This window comes from Rattus norvegicus, chromosome 8 (genome assembly GCF_036323735.1).
Source record: "Rattus norvegicus strain BN/NHsdMcwi chromosome 8, GRCr8, whole genome shotgun sequence".
Lineage (NCBI taxonomy): Eukaryota > Metazoa > Chordata > Mammalia > Rodentia > Muridae > Rattus > Rattus norvegicus.
The window spans coordinates 110,308,036-110,320,142 of record NC_086026.1 but is presented as its reverse complement, the minus strand read 5'-3'; the positions used below and the strand labels follow the sequence as shown (position 1 = coordinate 110,320,142).

The 12,107-nt window shown below is 34.9% G+C and overlaps 1 protein-coding gene across 10 annotated transcripts in view; it reads right to left on the bottom strand.

Moving 5' to 3' along the window:
- Stag1 (STAG1 cohesin complex component) overlaps positions 1-12,107 on the bottom strand; it is a 385,686-nt gene that overhangs the window by 123,524 nt on the left and 250,055 nt on the right. For all 10 annotated transcript variants that reach the window (XM_006243631.3, XM_039081553.2, XM_039081554.2 and 7 more), the window contains 2 exons: positions 11,555-11,634; positions 4,934-5,041 (listed from right to left, as the gene is read on the bottom strand). In XM_006243631.3, the coding sequence (XP_006243693.1) occupies positions 4,934-5,041; positions 11,555-11,634 (188 nt within the window). The remainder of the gene's footprint in view (positions 1-4,933; positions 5,042-11,554; positions 11,635-12,107) is intronic.

Here is a 12,107-nt window from a genome sequence, read left to right as displayed (position 1 = left end):
GATAACTTGGTCAGGGAAGAAAGAAGGAAATTAAAGACTTTTAGCATGTATTGAAAATGAAGGCACAATATACCCAAACTTATGGGACACCATGAAAGCAGTGCTAAGAGGGAAACTTATAGCCCTGAGTGCCTCCAAAAAGAAACTGGAAAGAGCATACACTAGCAACTTAACAGAACATCTGAAAGCAAATACACCCAAGGGGAGTAGATGGCAGGAAATAATCAGACTCAGGGCTGAAATAAACCAAGTAGAAATAAAGAAAACTATACAAAGAATCAACAAAACCAGGAGCTGGTTCTTTGAGAAAATCAACAAGACAGATAAACCCTTAGCCAGACTAACCAGAGGGCACAGAGACAGTATCCAAACGATCAATGTGGAGAAATAAATGTAAACCTTCATTCACTGTTAAAGGGATTGCAAACTATGGATACTGGTTTGGAGAATCCTCAAAAAGCTGTTAAGTATAAATCTGGCATTTGGCACAGCTATACCACTTCTTGGCATATGTCCAAAGGGCTCCATCATACTCCAGATACTGGATCGGCCATTGCTACTCTACTTGCAACAAAAATAAAACAGCCTAAATGTCCCCCAACTGATGAATGGATGACGAAAATGTGGTACATATATACTATGTAACACTATTCAAATATAAAGAAAAATGAAGTCATGAACCTTGAAGGTAAATATATGGTAAACTACAAAAGATCATGTTGAGTGAGGTAAACCAGAACCCAGAAAGACGAATGTCTCAAGTTCGCTCTCATTGGAGGCTCCAAGCTACAAATTTTCAGATGTGATGGTATATCTACAGAAACCAGGGAAGTAGAAAGGATCCAGTGTTGGGGTAGTGAATGGGGGAATAACAGAAAAATAAAAGTGGGGAATAGAAGGGTACAAGTGATCTGTTAGGAAAATAAGAAAAGGAGGGGAAGGTCTAATAAGGCAGAGGGGAAGTAGATAATTATAAAACAAAGAGGGAGAAGGGTAAAGAAACAGTAGGGATGTCTGAAAAAGGTTAAAAGAAATTATATTATCAACTCTTAAACAATAACAAAAACCACGAAACATACTTAAGTTTGTGAATAAATATATTTATTGTTTAAATAAAATTTTTTACAGCACTCCCTCCAAAAATCAAAGGATACCTAAAAAATCAATTTCCTAATACTAAGCATGAAAGACACCCCTCCCCACCACACCTTTTTGGTTGCTGTTGTTTGAAAGACTGCTAACATACACAGGTTATTAATATTGCCCCGGGTTGCTACCAAGAGATGTAAGGGAAGTTCCACTTGCTGAAAACACAACACACTTCAGACCAAGAGTTCAGAACTGGAAACCACCTGAATGCCTCCTCTCTGACAAACAGCTTTCATGGTATCAGAAGGCACCACATAAATCTCCAGTGGAGCGAAGTAACCAAAAATCCTACCCAGATATGATGCCCATGACTCACAAGAAGAACCAGCATATGGTAAGTTATATGAGTCTCAGGGTCCAGAAATAACACATATACCCTGGCAGTAACCAATTTCTCTCTAACTGGATTTGAGACCGCCCCTCCCGCCGCCCCATGAACAGGAGGGGATCCATGCCTGTTACTGGAAACCAAGGCATCTACCCAGGACTAGTGAAGACATGATTATTTCTTTAAACTACTTTACCAGCATAATACCTAACTATATACAATCTAAATAAATGTCCTTACACTTAGAGAAGTGTAGTCCTAGCCTTTCACCAAGGAAACTTCTCTTTGCAACAGATGAAGACCATTACCAAAACCCTCAACCAATCAAAATAGATAGCCCAATCTCCACGAATACATCTAGCATCTAAGGTTAAGAGAATATTGTAAAACGGGGTGAAAAGATTTTAAGAGTCAGAGGATCAAGGTCTGTGTTTCCTTTTAATGTCAGAATCTGTACTCATGTCTCAACAACATGACTGCCTAAACATGAGCTGAACAGTACAACAATAATAGAAAAGCCAAAATGGGTAGAACAAAGGACACAAAGCCTTAGCCCTGTACAAAGAATGACAAGCAACTAAGGAATTCTGAGAGTGGGAGACGTAGTCTTTTTCTGAGATGAACAGGTCAACCCTGAAAACATACATTAGTAACATTATTTGGGTTGAACTCATTATGTGTGTAGGGTGTGTGTGGGGTGTGTGTGTGTTGCTAAATACACATATACATATATGCATTTAAAAACTAATGAAAAAAAGAAGCGATGACTTTGAAAGAAAGCAAGAAAGAGTTACATGAGGTTTGGAGGAAAAGAAGAGATTACAGTATCATATAATTAATTATTAAATAATAAATATAGTCTTAAAAATAAAAACTCTGGATGAGATTAAATACTTTAGAGCTTACTAATTTGATGACAATTAACAACTATGTAGTGTTTATATACTCATGTCTGTGTTCATGTCCTATGTACTTTTTTTCTTTTGAAATGGCGTCTTGCCATGTGTCCTAGGGTAGTCTTCTATTCCTGCATTGAAGCAATTCTCTTCTTGTCTCACCCTCCTAAGTTGGGACTAGAAGAGCAAACCAAAATTTATTCATGAAAATTTCATGGATAGCACAGCTTACTTATTACGATTTTAAGATCTACTATATTAAATGGTAGAAGAATTCTAAAAGAAGTCACTAAAGATGAAGTTACTGAAGTGTGAGGAATTTGAGAGCATTAATTTAAAACAAAGCTTTCAAAATTTATACAGAAATTGCTAGATGTATTCATGGAGATTGGGCTATTTTGATTGGTTGAGAGTTTTGGTAATGGTCTTCATCTATTACAAAGAGAAGTTTCCTTGGTGGAAAGCTAGGACTACACTTCTCTGTGAGTGTAAGGACATTTATTTAGATTGTATATTAACAAAAACCCAAGACACAGTGGAGGCTAACTATTTGGGATTTTTACGTTAAAATATTCTCATTAAAATTTCTAGCAAACATTTAAAATTCGGCTATATAATATAGATAAAATAAGTGTTGCATCTTTAACTCAAGTTCTACAGCTTATGGTTTTATATATCAATCATATCAAATATGATAGATTATATATTAATTATATATTATGTGTATGTTATATATAATAGATGTTATAGTGCACACACACACACACACACACACACACACACACACACACACGTCCTTTACTTTCTCAGTGAAGCTAGAAAAGGAATAAATTCTTTCTAAATTCACAAAACCTTTTGAGAAGTTAGATAGACAATTCAGACTAACTGTATTGTAGAAAGGGAAGACAAATACTCTGCGGCATATACAACATCCCAAGAAAAATGTAGTCAAGGTGTCAGAGTAACTGGCAAGTTCAATACGACTTTAAAACCACGCCTATGAGGCTGGGTAGAGCTTAGCAGTAGAATGCTTGCCTGGCATGTGTGAGAGGCCATGAAGCCAAGCCTGAAAACCTTAAACTCTTCCTATCTGCTTTCACTACCAGCATGTACTAGTACCTAGCTTTTATTTACAAAATATTTTTAAGATAAAAAACGTTTGTATAATCACATGTAATGAACCTTTTGTTTCCCACCCACCCCCAACTGAAGTCACTAAGTCTGAAAAAAAAAAACCCAAAAAACCCAAAAAACCCAAAATGAAAACAAAGCAAAAGACATAAACAAGAACAAGAATGTATACAGTAAGAAATTAATCTACTAAATTATACAACATTTATAATGATCCATAATAAAAGTCAATTTAATAGTAGCTTATATTTATTAACTCTAGTTAAGTGCTACAGTCAGCCAAAATTTAAAAAGAACTTAATAAAATAACTGTAGTTATGTATATAAAACCTTCAGAATCACAACATCATACTGATTATAATAATGATTCCAAAGAAAAGAATGGAAAGAAAACATGAAAATATGGGAGTCAGATGCAAGGGGATACGACCAATGTGCAGATGCTTCAGTCCTTCTTAAAAGGGGGAACAAAAATATTCATAGGAGAAGATTTGGAGACAAAGTGTGGAGCAGAGACTGAGGAATGGCCATTCAGAGACTGCCCCACCTGGGAATCCAGCCCATATACAGACACCAAACCCAGACAATATTGCTAATGCCAAGAAGTGCATGCTGACAGGAACCTGGTAAAGGTGTCTCCTGAGAGTCTCTGCCAGAGCATGACAAATACAGAAGTGAATGCTTGCAGCCAAGCTTTGAACTGAGAACAGGGTCCCCATTGGAGGAGTTAGAGAAAGGATTGAAGGAGCTGAAGGGGTTTGCAACCCCATAAGAACAACAATACCAACCATCGAGTCCCAGGGACTAAACCACTACCCAAAGAGTACACATGGACAGACTCATGGCTCCAGCTGCATATGTAGCAGAGGATGGCCGTGTTGGGCACCAATGGGAGGAAAAGCTCTTGGTCCTGCCAAGGCTGGACCTCCTAGTGTAGGGGAATGTCAGGGTGGGGAGGCAGGAAGAAGGGTGGTTGGGGAGGGGGAACACCCTCATAGAAGAAGGGGGGAGAAGGGGATAGGGGCTTCTGGATGGGAAACCAGGAAAAGGAATAACATTTGAAATGTAAATAAAAAATATTCAATAAAAAAAGACTTTTGTGAGTTTTAAAAGTCTATTCTCACACCCATCTAAGAAACACATTTCATATTTCACAGAAGAGGAATATGACACATATCTCACCAGTCTCCCAGTTATGAACCATAATATAGGAAAATATAGGAAATAGTCTACAAAGTTTCAGAGCATCAATAAAATGAAGAGAACATTTTAAGTCCTATGTTCAGTCACGGATATTACCCTCTTCCACTACCCGAACATTATTAGCAAGTGCTTTTAACCACTGACATCTACCTTTTCAGTACTTTTCTACTAAATTAACATAAAGCCACATACAATAGTTGTCCATGTTACAAGGTAACAGACTCACTTTTTGTGCAGAAACTCTCCAGCTGCCACAGCAACAGGGCGATGTGCTGAGTACACCAAATGGTAGACGTTTTCACAGTCTTCATTGGAAAGAGCTTCTTCACTTCCACTGAAAATGTAAAGTTACATCAGAACCACAGAAACATTTTATTTATGTAATCCCTCATTTAATTTATGCAAAGTGATTATAAAAGCTGAAGATACACCCATTTTACTTGTTTCCTCTTACATTAAAAGTAGTATTTCACCTTAATTGTAAATGTATTCACTATATAAAATTTAGAAAATTCAGCTTAAAGAAACATTTCCCAGTTTTTCCATGTGAAATATCCACTTATAATGATAGTCCATACCTTAGAAATATATACTAGAGTAAGTATGCAAGCTCTTTAAAGGAGCACAAGGCGTTTCATCTTTAAATATACTTAAGGAACACATTTATCCTTGTTTCATACAACTAATGTCACTAGGTTACTAATTTTCCCAGAACCATATCTATGAAATAGTATTTTATCATCTAGTTGTAACATCAATTTCCCACTATTTAGTATTCCCAATTCTTTTAAGTATTACATTTGTCTGTCTGTCTGCATGCTTATTTATTTGTTCATATGTTCGCGTATATGACAGGCATAGCTCTCATTTGGTCAAAGAACAACTTTTGAAAGTTGGTTCTTTTCTCCCACCATGTTGGTCCCTGGGATTCAATCCAAGTCATCAAGCTTGGGGGGGGGGGGTACACCTCTATATAAGCGGAAGCATCTTCTCAGTTCCAGCCATTCCTTTACTAACATAATTTTTCTATTATTACATTCCTTTACTCATAATTCTGTGATCAAAATGTATTTTAAGCCCTTTTGTCCCAAAATGAAACATCCATTTCCTGCTTATTAGTATACTTCTAAATGATTAATATTACTACAATTAGTTTGAATACTTAATTATTGAGCTGCATAGGTCCCTGGCAACATATAGTTTTACAAGTTTATTTCATAGATTCTCAAATGCAGATGTCTTTTACCCAAGAACTTCAAGAATCTAGTAAATATAATTAGAACGCTCTTATCACCAAAGGACTGCAGTTCAGTCAATTCCAGGAAGAAACTGTAGCCTTGTCTGAAAGCCATAAATGGCAAAAATGGCAGATAAACTATAGCTATTTAAATATTCTCCCTAACACAACCAATAATGCTAGTTCCATTATGGTGAGGCAGGTAGGATAATGTAGGCAGTGACCAATCTTATTCCTAACAGACATTAGAAGAAATACTAGGTATAAAAGAACCAACTTTATATATCTATACATTCCATTTCCCCAGAGTTAGAAGACTTCAACTGAGACAGACAAGTTTCAGGACTGCTAATAGGAGTTAGTAAGTTAGGACAACTGTAACTGTCCAATTCACAGGCTCAGGATCCTGAAACAAAGTATGTATTATCAGCTTAATGGGGAAAAATACTCCGGAAAAATACCCCGATTTAAACTTCTATCTCAGAAATACAAACTCATAAATACGAGGAAATATTGCACGAAATGTAGAATTATGGCTGTAATTCCAGAGGTTGAGAAAGAAGAGAGGGAGTTTGAGGTCAGACTAAGCCACACTGTCATACTTTGTTGGGAGAAAAAACAAAAACAAAAAAACAGTAGCAGAGCTGACAGATGGCACAAAAATATTTAAAGGAGTGGGAAGGGTTACCAGTAATCCTATGTGCCAAGAAAAGTAAAGCCAGGTTGTTTCATGTACATTCTATAAGAGACCGGTAAGCTAGATTTTGATTCTTAGCTCATTATCATGTAAGATACTAAACTAGATAAAATTAGGAGACTGTGAAATTACATTAGGACATGTGCTTTTGTTTTTTAAATGGAACAGTGTTAGAAACTGTTAATATAATGAAAAACTTTTATAGATTCTTGAATTTTTGTTATGGGTATAGGTGCTTTGTCTGTATATCTGTCTACAGTATCTGAGCCTGGTGAATGTGGAAGCTGAAAGAGAGCCTCCTATGTTTCCTGGAACTGGAGCTATAGACAGTTGTGGGTTGCCATGTAGAATTGAAATTGCATCTTTTTAAAGAGTAGTTAATGCTCTTAACTTGCTGAGTCCTCTCTCTTGCCCCATCATGAGGTATTTATGAAGATAGTAAGACACATCAAGTCTCAGAAAACTATGAAAACTTTATAAATATGTCTTGAGATTATTTTCATGACCTGGTACACAGCAAGGACATAAAGAGTGCTAAAAGAAAAAGGACTGCATGGAGGAGCCCAAGAAAGCAGAGAAAACCATGAGGGCTAGAAGGCAAGTGAGGGGACCTCCTCCATGTGGAAGCTCTTGGTTTCCTATAAGCCATGTATGGGATATTTACTAATGAGCCAACTTGAGTAGTTCCAAAAGACATTGTCCAATAAAATTGTCTGAAAAACCAAGTAGATCCAACACAGAAAACCTGAAAGCCAGGCCTAAGTGAGAAGGCAGAAGAAACAATGATGCACAGGCTTCTCTGAGATATCTGTAATCACAAATCCCTAGAACAGAGAGAGAGATCTGAGTAATGTATAGAAGAACAGATGTAATCCATGACTTAGGTTAAGACACAGAGAGAGGGAACATTGTATCTGGACATATCAGATAGTTTCTATTCTTTTTCTTTCAATAAAAATTCAGGAAAATAAAATTTAGAGATTACTGAAATTGGGCAACCTATTTTCTAAGTTTGCTATAAAAAGAACATGTTTTTCTCCAGCCAAACAAGTTCTTAGATGGTTTGAAAACATTCTTGATAAAATGGAATTAGCTTAGTATATTTAAAAAAAAAAGTATTTAAAAGGAAAGAAAATTTCATAAACGATTAGGAAAATGGTACACAATAACAACAATCTGAACATAAAGATATCTATCAATACACCATGAAGCATACCAATATATGAAAGAAAGGAAAGTCAGCATCTATGACTAGAGACTAATATATTGCTCTTAAAAAAGGTAAAGAAGGCCCAAGAGAAGGCTCAGTAGTTATGAGCAGGTACTGCTTTTGGAACTGAAGGACCTGGGTTGAGTGGTTTACAAACACCTATAACTCCAGTTCTAGGATATTCAATGACTTTGGCTTCTGTAGGTACACAGAGGGACATACATACATATATACATGTAATTTAAAAAAAACATGAAAAAGGTAAAATAGTAATATATAGTATAGATACTGGGTACTGTAAATAAATTCAAAGTAATGAATGAAAATATATGTGTATATATATATGAATATAAATGCTTATTTATTTTTCTACAACAATGGATTGAGTACAGGCCTTGTCCATGCTAGGAAAAGTATCTTGAAAATTATTGTTCTCAATTTTGTTATATTGATTTATTCTCCTTGTGAGAGTGAAGAATAAATATGCACATTAGAGGGAGTTAGAGGACAATTTGTGTGAGTTGGCTTTTCCTTTCTACAATGAAAGTTCCTGGGATCAAACTCATTAGATCCCAGGCTTGGCAGAAAGCACATTTATTTGTTGAGCTAACATGCTGCTCCTCCAATCACTATGTTTATAAAAACATACTCAACATTGCCTAAAATATTCAGAACATGTTCTGAGATAATAGAATAAAATACAAAAAAATATTGTTTTTTAAATAAACTATCTGTAGGTGATAAATATATATAATAGGATATAAAACTAGAAAACATAAAGGGAATCAAAGTACTCATGAACGAATGTTCATAAATGACTGCTTGTTCTACCATATTTTTGTAAACAATGTCTTTAAAAGTAAGTTCATTTTGTTAAACTTATTAACTGACAGGCATGAGATAAGTGAGCCAAAAGACAGTACATCACTGAAAATAGTAAGATGGACAAACCTCTTGTGTTGTTTATGAAGAAAAAGACTGAAATAGAAGAGAATGAAAAAAGAATAAAACATTTTCAAAAGTAATGAAAACCTCAGTTGGCTGCAGCAGTGCCATCTCCTTCAGCTGGGTAACTACTGAAGCCATAGAACACTGAGACGAGGAGGCTCAGATCAGAGGAGATGGCAGGTGGCAAATATTACCACAACACAATTACATATACATGAACCTCCAAAAAATTATGAAAAGGAAACTCAATGCTATACTTTAGAAGAACAACATCCCAACAAGACAACATATGCTACTAAATAAAATACACAATATCAGGAACGGGTCACATCTGTCTAAGTTGTCTAAAGAGACCTTAAAAACATTGTGAGGAAGTGCCAATGACATCACATTATTTGTGGCACAAAATATGAAGTAACCGAGCTTGTATTCAACTTGAAAATTCACTATTGGCTAGTGTTCAATGTGTCCTATACATATTACAGGAGAGAAATAACCAATCTAATCTAGCTATAAAGTCTGTAAGATATGACAACCTGCCCGCAAGAGTGGTGCAAATCTTATGGAGGTAACTAACCACTTAAAAAAAACAAAAGCAATTTAAGGCATGCTCCATGAACATTGTTAATGAGGTCATGAACCTGAGAATACAGAGGTTATGGACCCATGAGGAAAACCTATTATTATTCTAATAAATGAACATAGCAATAAAATGATCACTAATTACATATTGCTATAACCCTAGATCAGTGACTTATTTAAATCTCATCAGAGAAGCTTCTTCTTGTGGTAGATGGTAATTAACGTAGAGCCACAAATGGACAATGTACAGAGAATCAACAACTCTGGAGTACTTAGACCTCTCCTGCCTTGACCCTGAGGTATCTATGTAGAATTTTTGTAGTGTAATTTTTTTACACTTTTGGTAATTACTTTAAGGAAACACCATTTCCCAGACACAACCAGGTAGGTGCATGTATGATGTCACAGACACTGACATTTGATTCCATTAATATGAACATTTTTTATATATTCTTTTGTGGTAACGGAGGTGAAACTTAAGGCTATGTGAATGGTAGGAAAGCACTCTGTCAATGAACTACATTACCAGTCCCACATTTTTTGTTTCTAATTATTAATTAAAAATGACATCAGTTTAAAAAGTGTGTCAAATTTATTCACAAACACACAAATGTAAGCCCAAATGAAACCACTCTAATTTGTAATATTTAGGCAAAACAAAATATACTAGATTCAAATATAATTTATAAGAGGAAGGAAAAAGTGTTTATATTATATAAATATATTTACTTAATTCAGGCTACTGAAGAGTTCAAAAGCATTCAAAATAAACAGAAATTTTCACCTTGTAACAAACTATATTTTGAGCATGAAGTTTCAGGACCTAGTGCTTGTATAGTGAGCACCAGGCCCTGGGTTAAATTCCTAACATCACAAGTAAAAATAAAACAAATCCATCCAAAAACTAGTTTACAAATTAATAACAAAGGTACAAATATTTCAAATGCCTTTCATAACAAAACAATATCTGCTATTAAGGATAGTACTAATAGAGCAGGAAGTCTTGGCTATGAAATCAGACAAGACAAGAAAATGACAATTATAAAGTTAAAAAGTTTAAATTATTTGTCCAGAATAGTCTAATAATCTGCATGGTAAAAGCAATAGGATCAAGAAAGCATCAGATGTTTAGGAGTTCTAAATGTTGTACATATAAGAAGACTTAAATTAAAGGTTTCTTTACTTTGTAATAAGTAGGTAACACTAAATGCTAATAATGACAATGAAACCATACTGTATTTAATAATTAGCCTATGTAAAAAATACACACCACTGTGATCATATACACATATGTAAACCTTCCATATAAAACACACCTAAGGGACATTTGCATACAGAAATGAAAAAAATTACATAAAATAAATATTTTATGCTTTTATAACATTACAAATTATGATAGAATAGAGGGGTTCTTTTTGCTTTTTAAAAAAGTCTTACAATGTATCCCTGGCTGACATGGGACTCACAGAGATGACAAACACTCCACAACTAGATTAAAGGAAGACACTGTATAGTTCTTACATTTAAAATCACATCAAAGTTTGAGGCATTTGACATGTATATTTTAAGAAAAAATATGAGAACTAGCTAAGTAAGGGTTTAAAAGTCAAAGAGGAGAGAATCATCTAGTAAGACAGGAAGTCTCATGTATAACAAATAATATATTGGAAAGCTACAATGATTAAAAAAAATCGAACAAACAAAAAACATAGTTGTAAGGACATAAAAAAAGGAACCCAAGCAAAATTTGGCATTTGAACAAATACCCGGGGCAGATGTGGTATCATAATGCAGTGAGTTTTTTTTAAAACAATTTTGACAGAAGACACATTATCTAGGGGAATTTTTTAGCTTAGTAAACATATAAAAACTAGCTATTATATGGAGAAAACAGATTATCACTTAAATGAAAAACGACTCCTATCTATAATCCCAGAACTCTGGAATTTGAGGCAGGGAGATTTTTCTGATTTGAGACAAGTCTATGGTACACTAAATTCCAAGCCTGGGCTTCAGTGCGAGACCATGTTTCAAAATACCCAAAATATATTTGGTTATAAGCAGAACCTTAAAAAGTAAAAGCAGAACCTTTGTGTGAAGTACTAATTAAAGAACTTATCCTGAGACGAAATTAAAATGGAAAGATGAAACTGTTACCGGACACTATACTTACTGAAGTATCAGAGTAACCAACCGGATGGCTTCCACAGCAACATCATATTCTTTGTCAAGAGTCATTGATACAATGCGATCCTGAAAGAAGTTATAAACAAGTCAACCTTAAATATAAATGAGTCAAGAAAGGCTTAAAGTATTCGAAGGAATATATGCAATGTCAAGAAAGATAAGAAAGTTATCATTCTTTCCTTTTTTAAACATAGTCTCACTATGGCCTAAAACTTGTAGAGATGCAGTTGCCTGTTTCCCTCATGCCGGGATGAAAGTCATATATAACCATGCCTTGTTTGGCAAACTTTATTCTTGAAATCTTACATAAGTGAGGTATGGAATTTTTGCTTGTTTTAGACAGAAACTTTCTATGTAGCCCTGGCTAGCCTGGAGATCACTATGTAGACCAGACTGACTTAGAACCTACAGAAGCCTAACCACCTATTCGAATCCAGGGCGGTGAAAATGTTTGTCATCAACTGGCATTTCCCAAACACTATGTTAAGTAAACTTTCAATTAAAAACATTTCAAAACTCTTTCTACAGAGAAATTCTCA